Source organism: Rattus rattus, chromosome 9 (assembly GCF_011064425.1).
Source record: "Rattus rattus isolate New Zealand chromosome 9, Rrattus_CSIRO_v1, whole genome shotgun sequence".
NCBI classification, from domain to species: domain Eukaryota; kingdom Metazoa; phylum Chordata; class Mammalia; order Rodentia; family Muridae; genus Rattus; species Rattus rattus.
In genome coordinates, this window is record NC_046162.1 from 2,185,346 (window position 1) to 2,210,672 (window position 25,327).

The following is a 25,327-nucleotide window of genomic DNA, read 5'->3' on the forward strand; positions in this document are numbered from 1 at the left end:
TCCAACTTCAAGTATGGAGTGGATGGACTTAGGACACTTGGCCCCTCCCCTCACTAGGCTGGAGGAGCAGGAGGCTCGGGATACCTACTCATCAGGGAAGAACTCCAGGGGTCGGCTGCCGGCTGAGATCTGGCACAAAGCATGGTTGCGACGCTGGCTAAAGCCAGCTGTAGTGGGTGACTTGTAGTGAATGTTCACAGACGGGTAGGACCGTTTGGCTGGAGGGGGGCTGGATGAGGAGCTGAAGAGGCGGCTAAAGCTGCCAAGGAAACACAGATAAGTAAGCCAAGTGTGGCCAGTAGCAGGCTGACGAAAGCCTCTCCTTCTCTAGAGCACCATACTCACAACTGCCAGATAGTGGATTTCTTCTTTTCCTGGACAGATGGGTGTTCCCTGGATGCTCTGAGGGAAGAGTAAAAGTGGAGCTGAAGCAACTGACCCTGGAGCCCTCCGACACTCTGGGGAAAGGAAGAGTGGTGGAGGGCAGCCAAATCCCATGGCCTCCTAAAATTCTACAACCCCAGCTCAGGAAACATAATCCAACCAGAGCCATGAACTTGCTCAGGAACTGTCAGGGGAAATGAGGAAGGCACACCTGATCATTTCAGTCCACCGCACGGCCTCCTGCAGCTCCATGAGGCGTTCCTTGTACTGGTTACGTTCCATGAGCACTCGGGCCATCTCCACTCTTGTGAAGCGTCGGCGTTGGGCCATGGGGATTTTGTCCTGCAGAGTGGGAGAGCATGGTTCCTCCAATGAGATACAGGAGGACAGTCAAGCGTATGTGGCTTCCTTCTGAGGTGCCTACTACCTACGTGGGGATATAGCGGGGAAGATCTAAGTGAGGACAAATGGTGATGGGAATGACATGGTTAGAGTGTCAGGCTAGCCCACATAGGCTTTGCCACTCTTCTCTCCAAAGCTGCACCCTGAGCTTGAACAGGATGAACTTAAGGGAGCTGGGAGAAAGTGCACAGGGAGCAGATCCTCCCGCACATGGCCTCACCTACCTGGAATCTGCTTCTGCCTATGTGCAGAAAAGATGGTGGAGGCTTGGACTAGCCACTCTTCCATACTCTAGTGGCCACAACCCACACTCTCACCTTTGCTATCCTATCCTGAGATGGACTCTCTACACCATGTCCCAATGCCTGAGCAGATGAGTAACTGCTCTGTTATAAGGGACACAGTCTGTTCTCCTAACGGTATTCTGGAACAGAGGGACAAACTGTGCTGCCCTGGACCTGATTTCAGGAAGGGAGAGGAAGTGCAGGCTCAGGGTTGGTTGTGCTGCCCAGGCAGCAGATGCACACCAGCAACATCTGGTGCTGCTTCTGCAGCCTCTTTGGTAACAAAAATAGCTGCTGAGACTGCAGAAGGCATCAGTAAGAAAGGGAAGAAATGTGACCCTGCCTCAGTTTAGGGGGTGGGGGATCTGCTAAGGGAGTGGTCTGCTGCCATTAACTCACTCAGTGGAGTGGAGAACATGCACTGGCTTTGGAGGTCACAAGTGAGGGGTGAGGAGGGTCCAGAAGAGTAAGTAAGTCTAGGAAGCCCCGCCACGCCAGCCCACCCATGCCCACAGGTTAATAGTGGATATACCAATTCTGTACAGAGATAGCTGCTTACATCCTCCACCTCTTCTCTGGGCTCACGGCGGGCGGTTACTGCCTCTGACTTGACTCTACAGGATGTGGGAAAAAGCAGGCAGGGTAAGAGTCCTGCCAAATGTGCTTCACAGCCCAGACATTTGGCTGCTCTAACCAAAATGGGGAGATCCAAGCCGAAGAGGAAGTAAATCGAGCTACCCTGGTGGGTAGGCAAGTCCAAAGCAGGTGGTCTCCACAGGCCTTCCCTACACTGCCCCTCCCATCTCAGAGGGGCTAGAACCAGGATGCGGCATCTCCAAGGACCTTGTGGCTTTGACCTTGGCTGAGTGCAGTGCTGTGGAGCAGAGGTATGGGGTGCTCAAGTAGCCAGAAGTACCTGGTCAGCCCTGCATTCCTGAATGAAGGATGGGATGAGAGCTGTAGCTGAGGATGGCACCACCATTCCCAGAGGACAGATAAAGCAGGACCCTGTATCTGGGAGGGCACAGAGGACTTGAGGAGACAAGGGGGTGGTCAGACAACGGACCTACCTAGTGGCTGGACCTTGAAAAGTGAACACACAAAGCTACTAGGGGAAACAGGAAGCGCTTAGATGTTAGAAGTAGAGGCTGGCATTATTAAGGACAGAGAGGCAAGGTGGCAGCTTGAACACCCAGTGCAAAGCCCAAGTCTGGTGTTCTCACCTTTTCAGTTCTTCTTCAAGCTCTTTGATTCGGTTCTCCAGCTTGACTTTGGCTTGCTTGGCTGCTTCCAATTCACCCTTCAGTACCTCCTGCTCTCCTGACAGTTGGTCAACCTTGGCAATGAGGTCATTCTTCACCACATTCAAAGCATTTCTTTAAACGGAAGGAAGATGAGGACTTAATGAGAGCCCGTGTGCATCTTTTTTTTTTTTTTTTTTAACAAGAACTTCTATTTGTTTTATTGAGAGACAGAGCTTTGCTATGGAGCCCAGGCTAACTTCAAACTTGTACTTCTGTGTCTGTCTTTTGAATATGAAGAGTGCAGGCCTGAGACACACCCCTGCAGGCACATCCTGGTCTAGAATTCGATGCTTGACCTGAGCATCGAATGGAGTAGTCATCCTGGCTGAAGGTTCCTTACAGTAGCTTTTTGGAGGAACCACTCAGGAGTCCTATGGCAATTCCTACTGTAAGTTATGGGAACAGCCATGTTTTAGGAGTCATCCAACCCTGGGTTCGGCACCGCTGGTACACAGGACGCTTACTTTGTCTCTAGAAGCTGTGAGTTCTCCAGCAGCAGGTTCCCCACTTCTTTGCCCATTCCTGAAACGAAAGGTGGAGGTTTCCCTTGAGCTTCTCTAAGTAGACTTTGTTCTACTGAACATGCCTCTGCCACAGAGTAGCAACCTTCCTGGCCCTGTGCCTTGAGTTGGGAAGGGATAAGGGTCTGATCCTCCCACCTGCAGGGCAGCTGAGCTGCAAAAGCAGGGGCAGTCAGACCGGGAGAGGTCCCTGGCCTCATCCATAGCCAACAGGAAGCCCTGGTCTTCCCTGGGCTCACATTCAGAGGCCTAGAATATTCCTTCCAGCTAGCTCCCAACAGAATTCAGCAGTATAGCAGGCCCCGGAAGGCCCTGTGAAGCCACTTCATGTCCTGCCCTCAGCAATGCCCCCACTCCAGCTCTATGGTTTATTCACAAAGAACCAAGGCCTTTCAATGCCACCCACTGTTAAACAAATGTTGGCACTGCGACAACGGACAGAGATGGCACAGAGAAAACCTTTGCCCCAAGGATGATTTATTGCAGCTGCAGCCCACCATGAGGTTACATATGAGTCTGGTAGGACCTGGCCTTAGTGGTGGGGTCAGGAAGTATGTAGAGGGAATGGATGTGAGGACAGGAGCTTTGCATGGGGAACTGACGCAGTCCTTCTGCCAAAAGACTAAGTTCTCTCTTATAATCTCCAAATTTAATCCTCAGGTTAGCCTTCATCTGTATTTTTGCCTGAAACAGCAAAAGCACTGTGAAGTGCTGGCCACAGTCTATTCTAATGTCCACTTTGACCTCTTTTGCTTCAAACAAGGACCTACTTTTCCCTGGTAAACTAAGAGGGAACACCAGGTGCGAGGTCTGTTCTGGGCCTGTGGATCCTCTCAGAGACTGGCAGTGGTTTATCCATGGTGACCAGCAGCTTGGAGGGAAGGCCACCTCCCACCCCAGCTGAAACAGAATGGAAAGACGGCGCCTCACCCCGGCCTGAGGTACCTGGAAACCCTGGAGCCCCACTCACTGCCACTGGCCCACAAAGCAAAGGGCTCATGAAGCATGAGAAGATGTTGGATAGAGAGAGGAGGCCAGAAAGAGGAAAAACAGACACTTAAGCAGGGCCTTGGCCTTACCAAAAAAATCATCGCGCACTACGGGAGCATCCCAGTCCCACAGGAGACGGGCAACGGGGCAGGAGGAGGGAGAGAAAAGAAGCGTGTTAAGCCTATGTAGACAGCAAAGTAGGGGATGTCAGGGGCCACTTCTGGTTGGGTTAGAGTTGGCAGCGGAGGGAACAGAAGGGCAGGAGGTGGGATGAAGCCAGGGAATCCTGAGAAATTTTATCTGTGGGCAACAGAGCAGTCAGTCAGAGGAAACCACACAAGGAGAAGCTGTGCCCAGGGGCTTGGCTGCCATTGAACACACTAAAGGGCCATGACTTATAGAGGCAGGGGGGCCTCAGGGCCTCCAGTGAACAGCAGTTCATCCCGGCTACTCAAGTGGACTACAACTGACAGGGCCCTCGTGGCACCTTTAACTTCTGGGGTGTGCTGTCTTACGTTCCTTGTGGCTCTGTAGATCCTTCAGAAATGGCCCTTAGGGCCCTTTTTAGGTTGAAGATAGGGGTCATATATTAAGAGCCTGTCAGTGGTCAGTGGAGCAATCCCATCTGGGCATTTTTGGCAGTAGCAGCTTGGGAGCAAAGCACATAGCTGTAAGGGTTAAGTGGCTCTGAGCAGCCAGAAATCAGTGGTCAGTGTGCATAGCCCTTGGTGATGGTCAGAGGCAGGGGAGAGGCCCACCCCCTGCTTCAGCTGCTCTCCACAGTAGAAAGAGGGGACCACATGGAGACAGACAGGAGAGATACATACCTGAGAACTCCCCTGGGCCACATCCAGTGAAGCAGAGAGACAGGAAAGAAAGCAACAAAGATCAATTGGTGACTGGAACCAACAAATAAATTATTAAAAAAAACCCAATGATTCAGCCATTCCTATGTTAATGGGCACAAAACTCAAAACACTCCAGCAGGTCCAGGACATATCACATCTTAGGGATACAGAAACCCTAAAGGGAGAGTTCCTTCCTTCCTCTTCAAGGTACCTAGCATACCCAGTTCTTGTTCAGCTCTGCCAGACAACTGTAGTACCAGTGGTAGGCTAGTGTCTAACAGGCCTCAACAATTCCTGTAAAGAGAAGGATGTGTGTGTGTGTGCGTGTGTGTGCGTGTGCGTGCGCGCGCGTGTGTATGTGTGTTGGTGAGCAAAGGATACCAAGGAGGCCCTCAGAGTGAACAAGCTGTGTCGGCAGTGCATATGTGCACCTGGACATGGGTTCAGGGCGTCTCCTGTCCGGTCCAGTACTTACAGGAGTCCAGGGAAGGAGGACATGACCTTGAGTGAGAGACACAGAGATGATAAGAAGGGAATAAGGATTCTACTGTGAAAATAAATCAAAAAGTAGTGCGGGCTGGAGATATGGAGGGCTATGAACAGACCTCACTGGGTACAGGTGTCTTCAGTACAGATTGCTAGGAAAAAAAAATTGGACTAAAGTAGGAAAACACTTTTCTCCAACAAGTTACAGGACAGAGTTCTGTTCTGCTTGTAAACTTCAGGGAAGAAAAAGAGCACGAAAACCCATCTAATGGGGGCTAAAGAGATGGCTCAGCGGTTAAAAGCACTGACTGCTCTTCCAGAGATCCTGAGTTCAATTCCCAGAAACCACATGGTAGCTCACAACCATCTGTAATGGGATCTGATGTCTTCTTCTGGTGTGTCTGAAGACAGCTACAATGTACTCATATACATAAGTAAATAAATCTTAAAAAAAAAAATCTATGTTCTGCTACCCAAAAAACTTTAAAAAAAATCCATTTGATTTAAATAAAAAAATGTTTGCCGGGGTTGGGGATTTAGCTCAGTGGTAGAGCGCTTGCCTAGCAAGTGCAAGGCCCTGCAAGGCCCTGGGTTCGGTCCTCAGCTCCGGGAAAAAAAAAAAAAAGTTTGCCATGGAAAGCCAAATAAAGCAGTGTACCAACTCAGAAGTAGCACCCCTTTGCTTACACCTTTCTAGATAGCATGCTATATATCCGTCCTCCCAGGCAGCTAGTTTGGTAACTGGGACTCTAAGCACCTTGGGTGCTGTACATAACTGCTCATCACCATCTACTCCTGTCGTCCAAAGAAAGGCAGCCATTACTCTGTGTGAGCAGCACCCAGAGACCCTTGCAGAGCTCCACAATGGACGCAGGCACAGTAGCTTGATAATTCATTTCACACTCACTTTTCAGTAACTATGAAACCAAGCTGAGAGGTTCTTATGTGTCTGAGGTGTCAGCTGTGGTTTTCTAATTTATCTTTTGCTAATTTTCTATTGTACTTGATTTGCTTCAATGGTAAAGAACACCCACACACATACTTTCTTGTCTTTTTCCTTGGTTCTGAGTGCTGGGGATCAAACTGACTTCTGCTAAGTATATGCTCTACTACTGAGCCACACTCCGAGAGAGCGCACGCGCACACACACACACACGCGCACACACTCATTAATGATCACAGTCACATGTATAGACATTTTCTTTGATGGTTTTGGTAATGTAAAGACCCGGTTTATGGAAATATTCTTTAATATTCTTCCTCAGTTCCATTCCCTTTGTAATTTTGTTTAAATATTTAATGAACCTAGAATTAATTTGTTTTATAAGATCAGGTAACCATCTTATTACAATATGGACTGAAGCTCATTTTCGTGCAAACAGCTCTGACTTATCATCCTCTTTCACAAGTGTATCTACTTCTTAAGGAGAGCCATCTCCAGACATCTAGAACTCGTTACCACATGGAGTAGTCTATTATGAAGGAATGGGTCTGAGCACCACCACAGTGACACAGGCTGAGTCTGCATGTCACAATTTGGATTCTCCCAAGCAAGGGAATTGCTGGACTTCTCTGCGGATCAGCTTCCTGACTTGAACATGGGGAACGCATTACCTTACCACTGGTGTGTGCTCTGCTGTTTCCAGAAGATAGTGCAGGCAGAGGTGGGCATGATACTTGCTACTCCTAAAACCTCCATTCCATAATATGTGTTTTCCTCAGCATTTCTGAAGGCTTACATGGGTGCAATAACTGGCAACATACTTATTTACTTACCTAGTTCTCTTACATCCCATCGCAGGTGCTCCTCCCCATCCTCTTTTCCTCCCAGTCTCCCCCACCACTTCTCTCTCTTTTTTTAAATAACTGAGCTTCTTAACATAGTGTATGTTGCTATTGCTGATGTCTTATGTTTGATACATACAGTGTGTGACAGGGCAGATACCTTTTACTTCCTTCATAGTTGAGATACATGGAGCTGAAAGCCAGGTCTCCTGGGAAGGGGGCTCGCCACTATAATCGTAGCTGATGACCACCTACTGTCTTAAGACTTACACAGCATCTCTCCCTCTCCTGCCTGTGAGGTGTTCGTGTCTCCACATATCCACAGGTTGCTCAGGCACGCTTACTCACTGAATCCTGCTGTCTGTGCTGTATTGTCTTTAAGACCACATGAGTGGCTGTGGCCACAGGCCAGGAGGACCCTTGGGTGGGTATCTAACTAAGTAGAGGAGACAGAACCGAGCTCATGCTTCCAGAACTTGGTCACCATAGTAAGTAATTTGTATTCACAGATTATACAGTAGCGGGTCCTGCCTGAGTTCCTTATGTCCATCTGACTTCCTATTTCCACACACAAAAAGGCTCCAGAACACCTGCCAGCAAGACAAGACTCAAGGCAACCTCTGCTCAGGGTGGTCACTGTTCCACAGAAATGAGAGCAAAGCAACACACAGAGAGGGATTCATCTTTGTTGTGCCAGAACAGGACTCTGATGTTCGCTTCCCCAGAGCACACTCCATCACTGCCTATCTGCAGCAGTAGTGTCAGCTACATAAACTTATAACCATTGGCCATTAAAGGCATGTCAGAGCCATCCCCTGCGCTCCCATGTATCTGACCCTGCCCACCCCTCACTTACTTGGTGATGGTCTTGCCCTACCTGACCTGTGGAGCAATGAGAAGTAGAGTCCTACAGCTTTCTGCTTATAACTGAATATGGAGGCCTGTGGGGGTAGCCTTCTCCTTTCCCCAGCAAGTAGAGGTGTGGCCCTGGAGAAACCCAGGAATGGCTGCCACAGGCATTTGCTACAACCAGTCCAAAATCCAGAGCTTTTCCTAGAGCACAGTGTACTTAGCTGCCAACAAGGGACATCCAGTGGATACCAAGTGCTAGCAGTATGTCTTTGTGAATAAATTAAAAAAACCATAAACTGGAGATTTTAGGGAAAATTCAAAAAAAGAAGAATTTACTTTAGTAACATTATGAAATAAAAGTCCTCAGTCCAAAGGAGCATAAAACCTTTCCTTCATCATAACTAACTAAATAAAAAGACCAACAGAGTCCGAATGTCAGAGTCATGGGTTGTGTTTACCTAGAAGGTCAGCTCCCTCGTCCACATCCCCGATGACTTCAGACCCCGCTGTAGATAGTTCATGGTACAGGGAGTCGGTGTTGATTCCAAAAGCTTTGTTTACGATCCCCTGGGTTGGGCTGTTGGGATACATACAGAAAGAGTAGTTAGGAACAGCACTGCTGTACCTCCAGACAGTAGCCCGCCAAGCTTGAGTTGAGGTCCTGCAACTGAAATGTCTGCAAAAGCTCAGACCCTAGAAGTATATGGTGCAACTTTAGGAGGTGGGCTAGCTGGGAGGAAAGGAGGTTACAGAGAGTATGCATTCAAAGGTACTAGTGGGACCCTAGCCCTTCCTCAATTCTGGGACTCCATGAAGTAAGCAGTTCTCTCACCAGATGCTTCCCTCATGATATACTGTGTTACTACAAGCTCAAAGGCTAAAGCCCTGAAACTCCTAGTCTTGTGAATCAAAACCAACCCTCCTCCTCCTGATCACTATTGTTTGTTTATATTTATTTAGGTTTTTTGAGACAGGGTTTCTCTGTATAGTCTTGAACTCACAGAGACTGCCTGCCTCTGCCTCCCGAGTGCTCTGACTAAAGGCTTGTCTTGATGATTTAAGGAAGCTGACTGATATACCTGCCCAATGATTAATGACCCTGCCATGTGTGTACAGACATGACTGGGATAGGATAATGACCCTACCATGTGTGTACAGACATGACGGGGATATGATAATGATGCGTCTCCACTCCCCACCCCACCAAGCACACTGAATCCCTCATCTAGAGCCTGTCTGAATGAGCACCTGCTTCCTGTGCGGTCCAAACGGGTTTCCGGACACACATCCAGCTCTGGGGTGGAGTCGATAATGTCCTGAACATCGGACCACTCGTCACTGCTACCCATACCTAGTACAGACACAGGAACCTTGTGTGAGCAGACAGCCTGAAAACTTCTGCCCCGCATCTACAGAATTTACACTTACTTCTACTAGACATGACTGTGAAAAAAGGGTTCTCCCCATACTGCCCAGGTGAATGGAGACTCTCACAGAGTCTAGGGAGGAAAGCCTGTAACCAACAGGTGTGCACTGCTGAGGGGAGCTCTCACTCCTGGCCTGGCCTGTGTAAGTTTCAAAACTGGGTGTCTCCCTCTCTCTGAATCTCATGCACCCTGGGCTAGTCTTGAACTCCTAATTCTCCTGCCTCTACCTCCCAAGAGCTGGGAATTACAGATGTATACCGCCTTGACCAGCTTGGAGTCTGGTCTTTAAGGAAGTGATCAAATAAAACGAGGTCACGTGGCTCATCTCACTCAACTGGGGTCCTTATGAGATTAGAACACAGACATACTGTGAGGACGCAGAGAGTTTGCCCTCTGTAAGCCCAGCAAGAAAGACCTCAGGAGAGACTGCCTGCACCTTGGTCCTTGTCCTCCTAATGTTGGACAGCTATTTAAACTGCCTACCTGTGGTACTTGCCATAGAAGTCTTAGTTATTCTTTCTGTTCAAGCTAAACCCAAAAAGAAACACCTCTCAGGTGTGGACAAGAGAGGCAGTGAGCAGCGGGTACATGGCCTCTCACCAGGGATGGGATGGTGGGTGGGGCACTGGACAGACTACACACCAATACTGACGTTCCGCATCTCTTGGGTGACCTGGACCTCCATGTTACGGCTGTTGCGCTTCTCTCGGGCACGTTTGTTGTTCTTTGTGACACTGCCATAGTCCCCCAGGGGCTGTAGGCTCTCGTTGAGTGGTGTGACGGCTGCTGAGGGCACGGAGGATGTGGGTGTGTTGGATTTGGTACCTGTGGTACTGGGTGTTGCAGCTGCTGAGGACTGGCCTGACTCAGACATCTCATCGTTTGGACACTAGAGCCAAACAGAGAAAGAAGGAAGAACATCACAGTAAGCCATGGTGCCATGGTTAGAGACATTGCTGAGGCCCCATGGCTCTGTTTCTCTGCTACACGGTTACAAACAAACAACACTGTGCCCACCTGTAGAGGCAGGAACCTCCTTTGGGCCTAGTTACTCCTGAACAATGATGAGTGGGATTTTCAGCTTATACCTGTCATAGGATAGCCCAGCACAATCATGACTGATGTGATGCTACACAGAGGACATGGTAGAGGACACAGTGGGTGACCTTTGCAGTTGTGGGCAGACTAGCATGGGGCAAAGGGCTCTACGCAGGGATAAGGAAGCTGCTACCTGGCACTGGGTAGCCAGGTGTGCCATACACTAAACACTTTACTACTACTCCCTCTTAACCACTTCTAGGACACAAATGCTCGGCCCTGGCTGAGGAGAGTGTTAGAGAGGAACAGTGTTTCTGATTCTATGGCTGGGACCTCCTAGGGAGATCCTGAATGCTTTTTTCACACATCAGCTGAACCAAAGTTTAGCCCTGAACAGCAATGCAAATTCTGCTTTAATAAAATGGAAACTGTTGGGGTTGGGGATTTAGCTCAGTGGTAGAGCGCTTGCCTAGCAAGCGCAAGGCCCTGGGTTTGGTCCCCAGTTCCAAAAAAAAAAAAAGAAAAAAGAAAATGGGAACTGTTCTGGAGGAAACTCAGTCTCATAGAGAAGCCAGCTGCTAACCTTATAAATCTTGTGACAGGAAAACCAGCACTCAACAAAACAAGAAGCACACATTTCATTCTTGGGCTCTTTCCTGATAAAACTTTAGGCAGTCACAATGAAAACTGCCTCAAACGCTCCTCTATTAATTATTATTGACAGTTGTGTACGACATGTGACTGAGCAGGTGCCCTGGTTACTCCAGGCAACAGCTGCCCTTCAAATCCCTTTGCTTCTCTGTTGTGAAGGCCAAGGAGAACAACTAAACATCGCAGGTATGTACTGTCCTGGGTTCTAGAGTTTTGTCTTCCAGAGAGAGGGCAGCCTTCAGAACAGTGTTCTGTTGGTGAGGATGTTCACCAGGATACAGTGAGGAAAAAGGAGTACACGGCTCTGTGCAGAGCAGGGTAAATGCCGCGATATGAACTCAACAGTCTGCCCCTGGCTCTCAGAGGTCGGAGCTGGTTCTGGGGATGCCTTTGCTCAACTCACTGGACCACTGCCAGGCACTAGCACTAGTCTCTCAGTACTGAAGACTGTCATGTCTTCAAAGGACAAGGTTCTGTCTTTATCTACCACACTGCTTTATTTCTAAATAAACAACTGTGCACGGGATGCTTGGCAAAGGACAAGTCTCTTGTCAGAATTGATGGTGTTCCCGGCATCAAGTGAGTGGAGCTCAAGATGCTGTTCTGTAACTTACAGTGGCCACAATGGCCCATAGCCAACACAATTCAGTCCTATCTAGCAATGCAGAGGCAAGAACCCTTACACCAGCATGCAGTCCATCATCTTGGAAACGACTCTGTAACAAAATTGTAGCTCTGTATCTGGATCCAGCTTCTGCCCAGTATGACAAGGGAGAAACATTTTTTTCTTCATATCCTTGTGAGTGCCAAAAAAGGCAAGCATGGCTTACATGGAGCTTTTGAGATGTAGCTCTCAAAAGACTTGTGTTTGCTTCTCTTCGGAGTCATCCAGGTACCTTCCAGATGTAGACGTCAGCTGCTGCCACCCAGTAAAGGGCACAAAAGAAATTCCAAGCAGGCCAGGAAGAAGCCAGGGGTATGAGTCCCACTATTTCACACCTCCTTCCTTCAGTGTCCATAGTCTGCTGCCTATTGTGACCCTTTGGTAAAAATGGGGGCGTTCTGCCCTCTGGCTGTGCCTCCCCCAGTGCCCCGGCTCTGTTATCCTACAGGGCCACACTTACCCAGGGGATACACCCCCTGGCCACCACTTACCTAGGGCAAACCTCTCAACCTCCTAAACCATCAACGGGGAGCAGTGACCTCCAAATGTATTGCAAAGAACCCACACTCTTAGCGGTCATTCCTCACCATGAGTAGCCACAACTGTTTGGTTAAAACACTACAGTATATAAAAACAAAAAACAAAACAAAAAACAAACAAAAATTAAGAAATTAGAAAAACCTTAAAATATGGAACATGAAATAAAAAGAACTTAATGTATAATTACTTTTTAAAAAAGAAAAATCAAATAAAACATATGATAAACTAAAACACAAAACAATATGGTTTAAGAGAGATGAAGGACTTCAGACAACATAGTAGAGATAGAAAAGACATGGTAAGAAGAAAAGTTGGTAAAGCACAGCCCTGAGGAGGTGTCTAGAGCCAGTCGGGGTCAGGCATAGGCTCCCCTGGCATTTGGAAGTTCTTATAGCTTCTGCAAATGCTTAAAGGAAGCCTTTTCACAGGTCTGGTGTGAGGGAGGGAGAGAGGCTGAGCGAGCAAGCATGAGAAGCGGCATAATGGCAAGGCCATATCTAGGTGGCAGGGATAGGAGTGTTCTTATGGGTCTTGGTGCCTTCTTCTTGGGGTACATACACTGGCAGGACAGTGAGACAGGGCATCAGCACCTGTCTTGCAGATACATTCATTGCCTAAAACAGGAGTGGAAGCAGTGGGTCACTTTCTGACACAGCTGGCAGCAAACAGCAGCCCCCATGGGCAAGCTGGACCCATGAAGGACAGTAGAGCAACAGCAGGAAATGTCACAGGTCCTAGAGCCCACACCATCAAGTCCAGAGGCTCAAGAGCATGTGTCCCCCCAGCCCCCATTCCCTCTGTGAAGAACTTTTTACCAGACCAAAGGGCACCTCCTCCACCCCAGGAAGGCACTCCGTTGCCTGACAGTATTGCAGCTGCCTTCTAGGCAGTCTAAGTACATGTCCCCACCCTTGTACAGAAAGTGACCTGGAGCCCTGAATGAATGACCTGGCCTTTTCTGGGCTCCATGTTTGGGGTGCACACCTGTGGGTGGTGGTATCTCCCATCTCAGCTTGTAGCTGAGGAGCTATGGCCAAAGACAAATAGAAAAGAGCCCAAGGCAAGAGCCATGTCATTATCTATGAGCTCCTCCTCCAAGCAGAAGCCTCAGCCTCTAGATACTGAGCGCACTCTGGCTGGCGTCTAGTCAGAGATAGGCATGTATTTGGGGAGATGTTCTGGTTGTTCAGCCTTAATAGACATGGCTTCCTTGGCTGCAGAGTGGCCTGAGAAACTAAGGGGGCTGTCCCAAACTCACAGGTGCCACTGTGAGGTCAAAGAGAGCAGGAAGCTCACATGTCCTGACAGTGCAGCTCTGTTTCTTGTCCCTGTCTCATGTAAGGTGACAATAGACTAACTCAGGGAAAATATCAAAGACTGGAGTCCCCTGAGCGGACATAGGATACCAGTAGTTTGGGGACCTTCACTACACACACGGCTACAAAACCTGGTAGCTGGAGCTGGACTGTAGTTGGCCGAGGTCACTCAGGTGCCAGTGGTCCCCCGCAGGCACGAGCTTGCCCCCCATCTGTGCACGTACCATTCCATCAGCCAGGGGGAAGACATTCAGAGAGGTGGGACGCTCCTTCCTGCTGCAGAAGAGAGGTAAGCACAGGAGCAGATGGTTAGATGGTGCTCTGAGAGAATCGAAGTCCATTTTTTGATTTTGACGGAGATACTGTCTATGCTTAAAGTAGCATCCTGCACCCAGCCACTAAGTATCATTTCTACACATTTGAGAAACGTGTGGAAATGTTCCTTAACAGGGTAGGATTTATGTATTTTCCCCTTCTGTCATGCTCTAATTTAACATTTTAATTTAATGTATATGGCTGGTTTTGCCTACCTTTATATCTGTGTACATGCATGCCTGGTGCGATGGAGGTCAGAAGGCATTGGATTCCCTGATACTAGAGTTACAGATGGTTGTGAGCTAGCTACCATGTGGGTATAGCAATCAAACCCCAGGTTTTCTGGAATAATTAGTACTCTTAACCCATCAGCCATCTCTCCAGCTCCCCTATTTTGTCTTATTTTAAACAAAAGCAGTGTTAGAACTGGTAATCCTAAAGCAATGTCAACAAGAGCTTTTTCAATATTAACTGTTTTAAAATTCTGAATATATGTGTGCAGTGTGTGAGTCCAGAAGGAAGTGTCAGATCTAGAGGCACAGGCAGCTGTGAGCCCCGTGCTCTGGAAGAAGAGTAAGTGCTCTTAACTGCTGAGCCGTTTCTCCAGACTCAACCAGACCCTTTATTTTCCATTCACCCACCAGTTCTCTGGGACCTCTTAGGTTTGTGTGTAAGATTCTCCACCTCGTATTTTGAATGTACCCATTGCTTACACTACCTGGCCAGCAAGCTCTGGGGGATCTGACCTCCACTGAATCATCTCCTCATAGACCCTTCTAACAGGACATGGTCAAAACAAAGAACACTGCTGTTGTGACTGTTAAAGGACAATGTTTCTATGTGCAGATGTCCTCCGTCATCATTGCCAACAGAAGGCACATCCGGAAGTAGAGGCTGCCAATCAAAGTTTGGTCGCAAACAGGTCTAGGCAACACCACACACCCAGGGCTGTCTGTCTAAAATGTTCAAAGCTGTTCAGATCAAGCATTAGTGTCTGTTCATGCCATAGCTTCTGACACTAAGTGTTCAGCCCCTAGACACATGGAGCCATGTCCAGATGCCAGCACACATACTCTGAAGGAAGTAAATGTGTGTTCTCTCCTTACTTCATGAAGAATGCAAGGGGTGAGGAGGAAGGCTGAAGGTAGTAATAAACTCAGGAACTGTTTGTAGGGGGCTGTTTAGCTTGAGAAAGCATGAGTCTGGGCAAGGGTGTCTTGCTAGAAATCTAACGATTAGTCTGTCCTGTCCAAAACAACACTGTCTCCTACAGTAAGGAGACCCCTCGCACTTGCTGGGACTTGAGTTTGCTTTCTTACAAACTTCTTTCTTGTCATGGCAAGGATAGAATCAAAGAGGCTGGTGTTTCATGTGGGGACCATGGTTAAAGTAGTGGAGGAGTGCTCAGGGCTTCGGCCTCTCAGGAAGGCACTCTGCAGTACCTGGGCTGCATTATTCCTTCACATAGGGTTTGCTTGGCCTGTTACCATTAAGTAGAAATAATTCAGATGCTGTGTCCCAAAAGATTTGGAAAGTTTGTTTGACAACATCCCACAAGTGCCGAGTCTCTGGGCCACTGAGAGGGCAGCACAGTCAGGGACTGAGAAGGCAGAAGAGCTCACTAGCCCTGCCTGTTCCAGCAGGTTCCTAGTCTCCTGGACCACATTTTGCCTCCCCTGGGGAAGACCCTTGGGCCCAGTTCTGACCCCATTAAGCACTCTTACTCGTGACCTGGCTGAGAAGCACATAATGTGTTCCTAGGTCCTAAGTCAATGATGCCTCTCCTGCTCCTTTCCTCCAGATGCTACAGGATGCAAAGAGCAAAGGTGGCTCTTGTTTCAAAGGATGGAAGGACACACACACTACTGATGATTAAATCCACAGCTTGAGATGTTTCTATTGGCCTACCACCTCCCAAGTCAGAGCAAACTGGAACTGCAGCCACACACTGCTCTCTGGTTGGAGTCAATGTGATAAGGGCAGACAGTTCTTGAGTGTGGGGTACAACCTGGAACCTGAAAATCTCAAGGAACACTTGCTCTGCCAACTTCAGTGTGGCTATGCTAGGGTATGCAACAAGTCTGTGCCTCCTCAGCCTTGTGAGTATAGCTGCAGAGGTCATCAAGAAAACTGATCTCAGTCAAAGCAATCACTGTCCTAATCCTTCCCACAGACAACCCCAGTCCTCACAGTGAACTTAGCACTGCCATGGACAGAGACCAGCAGGCTTTACCTTTTCCTCCACGACTGGCGAGGACTGCAAGCAGCAACAGACACAATGGCCAGCACATAGCAGCGACAGCACAGCAGGCAGGACAAGAAGACCACATTAGAGAATGAAGGTCACACTGGCTATTATCTATGCATGTGTTCCCAGAGAAAGCACATGATGATAACGATGAGATATCTGTACCCCATCATGTTTTCCCCTCCATACAAACAATAGCTAGACACAAATTTCTACAGGGAATAGACACATGAGGTTCAGATCCTTATGGTTTTGACAAAAGACTGTAGAATGTGGCCTATGGAACAGGTAGGTTGGCAAACATAGGACTTATCACAAATACCATGTGCACACAGGATAAGAGCACAGATGCAACACAGGCTCCCATGCACATACGCAGCAATGGTTCAAGTGTTGGAGAGTTCACTGAGCTCATTCCAGACATACAGATTCTGAAAACCACACCAGGAGTGCAGGAAAAGGCCACCTGCATTACAAGTGGCCAGCAGCTCAGACTCAGGAGGAATAAAGACTTTATAAAGTCCTTGTGGAGATCTGAAGAAGTGTGAGCTCAGAATGGAGCAATTTAAACACCTGACCTAAAGGACACAGCTTCCTTCTAACTCATCCCAAGGGCAATGCTCAAGTGTAGTCCCTGTCTGTGACAGTGCACACACACTTGGGATGGAGGAAGGGTTTTTTTCCTCATCTCAATTAGCCCACATTTTGGATCAAAATAGTTGATGTCCATGAGGGGGCTCTGCACTACCTTGTGCCAGCTTGGGTTTGGACCACGGGAGACTGATTAGTTTCTACTTAACTACTCAATAGTGGAAGGGAGAATGGAATCTCTGGGTTGAGGAACTTCAGAGGCACTGGCCAGGGTGGTGGGAAGAGCCCAGAGGTGAGTATCCCCTCTCCCATGTTCCACACTCCATCTCCATAAGCCTGGTTAACAAGCGCCCTCCTCCTATGCTGTGGAGACTAGTGTGGAAGTCTAGCAATGGGGTCAGGAGACTAAGGCAACATGGCTGCTTATTCCTTAGTCTTGGAGATCAATTAGAAGATCAGGTCATATCTGATTAATACCCAAGGGTTTGAACTCAGTGAGCACTTTTCCTGATTAGGTTAGAAAATCCCATTTGTCAAACAACAGAAAAGGCCTGAAAGCTTCTTGGGGCGTCTAGAAGGCATAAAAAGCCTCTCCCTTGCACCATCACTATACAAGTCATCCTTATTCTTGGCACCAAGGGTCCTATGCTGCCCAGAGAACACAGGATGGCCACAGGCAGAGGAGCCTCACAGCTCCACTTCTCATGAAACATGTCAAGGGCATGCTGGTTCTCTTAGGGAAGAAAGGACAGGAGGCAGCACCAGCTTAAGGGCCCTAAGTTCCTCTCAGGTAGGAAGCATGCTTCCTATAGCCTGGTTGCCTGGAGACGAGAAAAAAAAAATCTGAGTAGAGGAGAGAACCCAGAGCAGAAGTAGAGGCTCTGGATTCCTTTCTGGTGAAAAGAACGGAGCCCATGGGAATGTCTTGGTAGCAAGCCCTGGACGGGCCTCTATCCCTTCACTAAGCAGACACCAACAGTAAAGCACTCCTGCCTGGAACTAAGGTGTTTCCTTTCCAAGGAAAAGCAGGTAACCTAGCTTGGCTCATGGTGATGGTCAGAGCCACCAGAGGCTAAGCTTCACAGCCTACATGGTTCTGAACCCAACCCAGCTTTGGTTCTGGCTTAGCTCAGAGGACCCTAGGTTATCTATTTCTTCAGCACTACAGGGCCTGGAGTACCCACCTGTGACACAAGATACATGCAATCTGCAATCCTGGGTTTAGGTCACATTGCCCAGATTCCTGGGATACATTTTGCAGGCTTCCCCCATATTTTCAACCACAAAGCTGTTAAGGAATTCTCTCTCAAAGACAGTGCTTTACTCTGTAGCCTAAGCTACCCAGGAACTTACTATGTAGTCCAAGTTGGTGTTTAACATGGATTTTCCTCTTGCCTCAACTCCTAAATGCTCAGATTACAGACTTGAGCCATCATGCCTTGCTCCAACATGTTCTCCTGAAACTTATGATGGCAGAGATTTCTTGAAGGTTCTAGAATGCTGTGGCCCTACACAGAGATGCCAACAGCCCCACTCCCTCCGCTACATCAGATTCAGATACCTCCTTAAAGATCACAACATTAGCCTGGTAACTTGGGAGATCCTTTTAAGGAAACAACATCACAGTTTGTAAGGAAGGAATCTTCCTGGGCCAGCTAGTGAATTCAGGCTTATAGCTCACAAAACGATCCATGTTGTCTTGTAATTTTTGTAGTGCTTGGGATCTCTTTAAATGGCTTGTACACTGCCTACTTTCTGCTACAAGCAGCAGCACCATGACAGAGAACACACGCCCAGACTCTCCCTACCTTCCTCAGGCTTTCGCATGCATCTTGTTTTCACGTCAAAGACTGGCCTGCTGAAGAGGACAGCTTTGCCACACTCAGCCCAGAGCTGTATATCCTGAACCTTTCCATTTGTAGATATAGTCCACAGAACAAGCAAGGAAGAGGAATATAGAGTCTTATTATGAAGCAACTAAAGGCTTTTTCTGGTCTCCAGACCTGATTTCAAAAGGTTTAACTGTAGGAATTTGGGACCACAAAGCAATAAGGTGATGCCTGGTTCAAAAATTTGTGGTTCTGTGTGCTCTGTCTCCCACCCCTCCCCACACTTGACTAATGTTGTCTCTAATTGTTCAACTCTCCTGAGACCTCTGAGACTTGCTCTCTAGATACCCTGACTAGACAGAAGGTGGTAAGGAAGCCAAGTTCAGCAGGATTCTTCCTGATGTTTGAGCAAAACTAGCACCAAATCCTGAACTTGGGCATAACAGGGACCTAGGGGTTTGGACATTATCTTACCCTGCATGAGGTACAGGGATGGGGCTGCATAAAAAGTCTCACCATTCTTCTAAAAAAGTTGACTAGTAATAGTACATTCTAGAGTAGAGGGGTCTAACTTTTTGACATTGTTATCTACAGATGTGTTGGGCTGCATACATAGCTATCTTAGCACCCATACACAAGGCTAAACATGCCTGTTTTAGAGCACAGATAAAGAACATTAAGCTACTGCCCCAAGGGGGGAGTCTGTACATATTTTACAAAGATTTCAGTTTCAGATCCCACAGTTCATCTGAATCAACTCTTCTAGATGATACATATACACTCGGTATAAACAAGAAAATAAGGTCAAATAAGGTTGGGTGACTGTTTAAAGTCCCAATTGCTTCAAAGCCATCTTTGGGCCAAGGCCTCCGTGTATTTCTTCCTGTCAGGCTGCTGTGCAGATCCTGCTGCCCCTCCTACTGGCATCTAGGTTGAGGTTCACATGGGAAATTAGAGCACCACTGAGTTAAATCTTGGTTAAGAACTTGCCCTTGGTTCAAACTCCACACCCCCACAATATGCTCACATAGCTATGAAAGCACTGTGATACTGACTGGCAAAGTTTCAAATATATTTTAATAAGTAGTAAAGTTTACAAAATTAGAATCCATATAGAGCAAGGACAGACTGTACACAATTTTTCTGAGCCTCAGACAAAGACCTGGGACTGAGCAGAAAGCAAGGTAGTTACAGCAAAGCCAATCCACCTTCATGCACATTCCTGTCCAGTGTCCCTACCACTCCCCGTTCCTGCCCACCAGGTCCTGCCCACCAAACCCACCTACCTCCGCCCGGGCAGGCTGCTTTCTGTTTGGCCGCTACCCCCAACTTGCTGCATCTTAGATCTTTCGATGTGTTCCACATAGGTCTGGATCATCTGTCAAGAAGGGTTCCCTGTTAGTGTCACCCACTGAACTCCCAACGCTAGGGTTCTCAAGTGTTGTGCTTGGATAAGACAATTTTTTAGGGAACACGAGCAATCAGTTGTCTACCAAACAAAGGTATCAGCAGAAGTGACCAAAGATCAGCAGCCAAAGGTAAGACGCAGCCCTGGCAATTAAAACCCACTCTCACGCCAGCAGAATACCCACTAGCACCTACCTCTGTGTGCCGCTGGTGCAAGGCATTGTATTCCTTCTTCATCTCCGATTCCCGTTCCTCCAATCGGGAAACTAGAAAACACAGCCACTGTGTCAGCTGCACAGTCTGCCTCCACAGCTCCGTCCACAGCCTCCGGACGGCAACAACCCTGGCCCACGGTACAGCAGAGCAGCACTCTGCTCAGAATGGTGAGAGAACTAGGAGGAAGGCGAGGGGCATGTGCATGTGGTGTGAGCCTCACATGTGAGAACACTCAATCCTGTTGTAAGAGAAACCAGGACGGGTGGGACTGACAAAAGGATCTGCTCAGAGTAGCCAGAAGCTTCCAAACCCAGGTAAATCTTAGAACATGTGCCAACAGAAAATAGAGGTGAGGACCACTTGCCTAGTATGATGAACATGGCCTTGAGCTCCATCCCCCAAACCCCTATAACAAATAAATAACTAGATAAAAAATTTTAAATAAAATAAGTGAGAAGCTCATGAAAAGAGAAAATTCAAGTGGATGATCTGAGTCTGACCGAGCTCAGAGGCATGTAATGAAATGAATAGCTGCATTCTTTATATACATCAAGAGCTGACCTTATTTTCTCTAGGATACTACCCAAAACTGGTAGTCCCTGGTGACACCTAGAATGGTCCCCTCTGGTATGGCATGTTCTTGTCTAAAACAAGCTAAATGGCAATAATGGCCAGGCAGACTGTCCCTGAGCCCTGCTAATGGAGCAGGCATGATGCTGCCCATGTGTGCCTTCCTTCGTAGCCTACTGAGTGATGGTGATGAACAAAGTAAGGCAGGACATGTGCGGCTGTGTGTCCTGGACACTGGGGGGTATGGTCCTTCACCGGCTTTCATTTGTCCTCAGTGAGAGGCTTCCCTCACCTCCCCATGGCCTCCTGATGTCTTTTCTAGATTGAACTAACAAATTACACAGCTCCACACATGCTGCACTCTATGCTCTGGGAATGGGCCAGGTAGCATCTGTGGAGACTACTACTGCTAATCCTGTAGCGGATAACTGGTTACTACCAGCAGTGTAGGGACCCCTTTTTGAAGCTCAGTATAAGCATCAATGCCAGGCAATGTCAACTGCATTTTTTTTTCTCTTGAAGGAGTTTGAAGCATGGACACCAGCACCTAACATAAACTAGACTCAAAGACATAAGTACCCGATGCACACCAATCCAGGGACACCAATATACACCACACATAGAGCCCAAGAATACTAGCACCCAAAGCACATGAGGCCCAGGGACACCAAAACTCAACACAGATGGGACCTAGGGATACTAGCACCCAACACAAACACCAACATCCAAAGCCTATAACTTAGAAGACTCTAGTAGCTAGCACACATGTGACTTACAGATACTAGTACCCAACCCACACATGACTTAGATATATATGTGTATAAAGCACAGAACATATGTGACTTATATACTTGACTTATAGACATTTGTGAACTATATGCATGACTTACATAAACTAAAACAGCACACACTTATGTGGCTGCCCAAGAAACAAGACGTCTACCCATATTGGGTGTGTTCAAACTCAGCCTGTCTTTGTCCCTTGGAAAGGCTGCCTCTTGGCTGCCAGCTTTAGTGGAGCCCTCCCTGTGGGCCGCTGCTTGGGTGTGTGCACAGCTACTACCTCAGAGAGAGACTCCCATTTGGCCCCAGGCTTCAAGCCAGCCTGGGCAATCAGCGCTCAGTAATCTCACTTGGTTTTTTTTCTTCCTAGAAAAAGCGCCAGTACCTTTTCACATGTCAAACACTAATCAGAAGGAAAGTCACAGCACCTGTATAAAATGAGGTTTATTATATAGATTACAAAGGACATTTAAGTTTGCTTCTTGTTCATAATACTAGCATGTACAGAAGCTGCCTGCCCACTGCTTATGCTCAGGGGACAGTAATCTAGCACAATCACCTCTCAGCTTCAGCCTTGGAAGAGGTCAAAGCAATCTAGTAAGCCAATTTCTCTCTCTCCCCCAATTCAATTTTAATTTCTCAGAGAAATGAAGGCAGCTGTTTCTCAAGGTAACCATACAAAGTGACAAATGTGTTTTAGTTACTGAAATACTAAATCATAAAAAAAAGATCAAATGATGGCATAGTAGCATAGTTTAAAGTACTTCTGTCCCCACAGTGCTGGAATGAAAGGTGTGCACTACCACCACTAGCATTTTTTTTTTTTTTTTTAATTTTGGCAAAATTTTTAAAAAGATTTATTTTATGTGTATGAGTGCTCTATCCGCATGTATACGTATATGCCAGAAGTGGGCATCAGATCCCATTACAGATGGTTGTGAACCACCATGTGGTTGTTGGAAATTGAACTTAGGACCTCTGGAGGAGCAGCCAGTGCTCTTAACCACTGAGCCATCTTTCCAGTCCCTATTTTTTTATTTCAAAAGCACCTTTTTAATCTTTCCCTACAAATACAGTTGGCCAGAGTTCTGGAAAGGGGAAACTGGTTTAATAGGTTGATCCTGACTTCCCCTAAGGCTGAGACTTAGAAACTATTGTGCTGAGGATCAATGCTTGCGGGTGAGCAGTAGGCAAATGTCTAGTACTTGCAAACAAGAAGAAAACCTAAAGACCTCTTAGGAACTGTCACTAAAACAGCCGGCTTCACAGAGATCAGTCAGGACTCACAACCATAGTGCTTCTTCCTTAGACACACAGGAGGACTGGGGCTGTGAGCGTTTGCTCTTCTATAGCCAGATCTATGAAGTCAAAGTGTGCTGTGCCACAAGGACTTTGTTTCCACCTAAAGCTGACTATGGAAATGCACAGTTGTGATGAGACAAAGCAAGCAGTTGAGACTCACCCACCCCTTGAATCAACAACTTGTGTACTCCACAGATCAGCTGTAGCATATATACACAATCCCAACTCATGGCTCCTGCTGGCTACTTACTCTGATCTGCATAGTTTTTGGCCTTTAGCTCCAGCTGACGCGTCTGAAACTCATAATGTTCTACCTGGATCTGGAGTTCTTTCTTCTCTTGTTCCAAGGCATCTTCAAATTCGATGAATTTCTACGCATAGGAAGGACAAAGATAAGCTTGGTGTGTGTTGGTCAGAAGGTGACAGCACCTTTCACAAGGCAAAGAACAAGTTCAAGAACCCAAGAATCCAGACACCAGAGAAAGGATCTTCACTAGATCCCTGGTTCCTTTCCCTTCTTCATGCTGCCTGCCTTTCCCCATATATAGAGAGACGCCACAGATAAACCCTGATACTAAGAAAAGAGTCCAAGAATGAGTGACCAGAACCATTCCTGATGGACCGTGAGCTCAGCCGTCACAGACCTTTCTAGGGCCTCATGAGTAAGAAGGCCCACGACCAGTTAATTGGGATCCACAAATGACTGGCTCATGTTACTCACAATAGACTACAGATTACCCCTGTCAGAATTACACATGACGATGAAGGAAGGCAATGCTTCTCCTCATCTCCACTTCATTGTTTGTTTTTTCGTGACAGGGAAAACCCTCCCTGTTGTGGAACTCACTATAGGCCAGGCTGGCCTTGAACTCACATAGATGCCCCTGCCTCTGCTTCCCGACTGTTGTTCTCTTTTATTTTTGTAAGTGTGCATGGTTGTGTGAGTTTACAAGCCCCACACTCATGCAGGATCCTGCTGAGCAGAAGAGGACATCAGATTCTCCAGAACGGGAGTTACAGACAGTTGTGAGCTGCCATGTGGGTGCTAGGAATTGAACCTTAGTCCTCTGGAAGAGCAGCCAGTGTTCTTAACCCCTGAACTATTTCTCCATCCCCATTAATCTTCATTTTGATCATCTCTTAGCTCAAGATCCATTATTACTGGACTAAAACCTACAAGCACTGTCTCTGAAAAGCCCGAGCCTGGTGAGTTATTGAGCAAAATGACTGTCATCAAACCAAGTGAAAAGAAATCACTCTGCAAAACAGATACTCTAATGAGGCCAAGAGAGGAGGCAGTACCCATAGTGTAGACCCGGGTACAGACACTGCCTCTGCAGCAGAAGGTCAAGCTCAGTGAGTGACATTTTGTAATCCCCACAGTAGTAAGAGTTGAGGAAGGAAGTGTGTAAGAACTGAACAGAAGGGGTTGGGGATTTAGCTCAGTGGTAACTGCCAAGCGCAAGGCCCTGGGTTCAGTCCCCAGCTCGAAAAAAAAAAAAAAAAAAAAAAAAAAAAAAAAAAAAAAAAGAACTGAACAGAAAACTGGAATGTGACCAGGAAATCCCATCTGTAGGAAACATAAATACCAGGTGGACTTTAAAGGCATACAAAGCTTCTCTGAGGACATGAATATAAAGCTAACAGCGGACTTCAGGCTTCAGTTTTGGGGTAGGGCCATGCTTCATATAATAAGCCACCTACGCACACTCCTCAGCTGTCTGATCAATCTGATGTCCCTCCTGCTGCAGTCTGACCAAGGCCTTTGTGCAGGAGCACAGAGCGCCAGTAAATCCTGGAAGGATGACTCATCCTGTATGGCCAGCAAGAGGGGAACACCCCAGGGTGTGTGTGTGTGTGTGTGTGTGTGTGTGTGTGTGTGTGTGTGTGTGTGTGTGTGTGTGTGTGTGTGTTGGGATGGGGAAAAGCTGGGAGGGAAGAGACTGTGGCCAGGAGGAAATCTACACAGGATTAAAGACACTGCACTCAAGCAAGCTGAAGGAAGAAAACCCTAGAGCCAGCAAAATGCAGGGGGTTTTGTGTGTATACACAGCTATACAATGAAAACAAGTGGTTCTGAATCAACTAGACACAATCACCATGTGAAGAAGACATATATATCAGACAGCTTTGTTTTAAAAAAGAATCCCATGGAATGAGATCACTCTCCCCATCTCACATATAAAACATAATGTGAGAAAGTCAGCTTTATGTCCTTGTCAAACATAAAGGTGACGATGGAGGTCAGGATTCTCAGGACTGCTAGACCTTTCCTGAACTAAGCATGCTTTACACGGAAGGCGAGCCTCTACTCTCTCAGTCTGGGGGCCAGGAACACCCCTATGAACTCATCTAGTTTGCTAGAAGTGACCACTGAGAGGAATCAAAAAATCAGGTTTTTTTGCATTCTTGATAGGGGAAAGGAAAGAGAGAGAACTTTCAAAATAAAAATGCACCTCGTTAGTCTTGTGTATTAAGCAAGCAGACAGGCAAGAAGCTAGGGGCAGCTTGGGCTTTTTGAGCCTGTGCCATCCATCACCTGTGGCAACTACCTAGGTTCAAAAACGAGTGTAG

At 47.4% G+C, this 25,327-nt stretch overlaps 1 protein-coding gene across 8 annotated transcripts in view; it reads right to left on the reverse strand.

Annotated features, from left to right (window-relative positions):
* Mapk8ip3 (mitogen-activated protein kinase 8 interacting protein 3) overlaps window positions 1-25,327 on the reverse strand; it is a 39,519-nt gene that overhangs the window by 7,104 nt on the left and 7,088 nt on the right. Inside the window, exons 2-17 of one of the 8 annotated variants that reach the window (XM_032912886.1) lie at window positions 23,004-23,124; window positions 20,078-20,148; window positions 19,762-19,853; window positions 16,041-16,064; window positions 13,717-13,768; window positions 9,926-10,172; window positions 9,105-9,207; window positions 8,315-8,433; window positions 4,713-4,724; window positions 3,975-3,992; window positions 2,839-2,896; window positions 2,294-2,446; window positions 1,603-1,684; window positions 596-726; window positions 346-402; window positions 89-259 (exon numbers count right to left, since the gene is read on the reverse strand). In XM_032912886.1, coding sequence (XP_032768777.1) covers window positions 89-259; window positions 346-402; window positions 596-726; window positions 1,603-1,684; window positions 2,294-2,446; window positions 2,839-2,896; window positions 3,975-3,992; window positions 4,713-4,724; window positions 8,315-8,433; window positions 9,105-9,207; window positions 9,926-10,172; window positions 13,717-13,768; window positions 16,041-16,064; window positions 19,762-19,853; window positions 20,078-20,148; window positions 23,004-23,124 — 1,511 coding nt within the window. Of the gene's footprint in view, window positions 1-88; window positions 260-345; window positions 403-595; window positions 727-1,602; window positions 1,685-2,293; window positions 2,447-2,838; window positions 2,897-3,974; window positions 3,993-4,712; window positions 4,725-8,314; window positions 8,434-9,104; window positions 9,208-9,925; window positions 10,173-13,623; window positions 13,769-16,040; window positions 16,065-19,761; window positions 19,854-20,077; window positions 20,149-23,003; window positions 23,125-25,327 lie in introns of all 8 variants that reach the window. The other 7 variants (XM_032912887.1, XM_032912882.1, XM_032912881.1 and 4 more) reach the window with 7 other exon arrangements.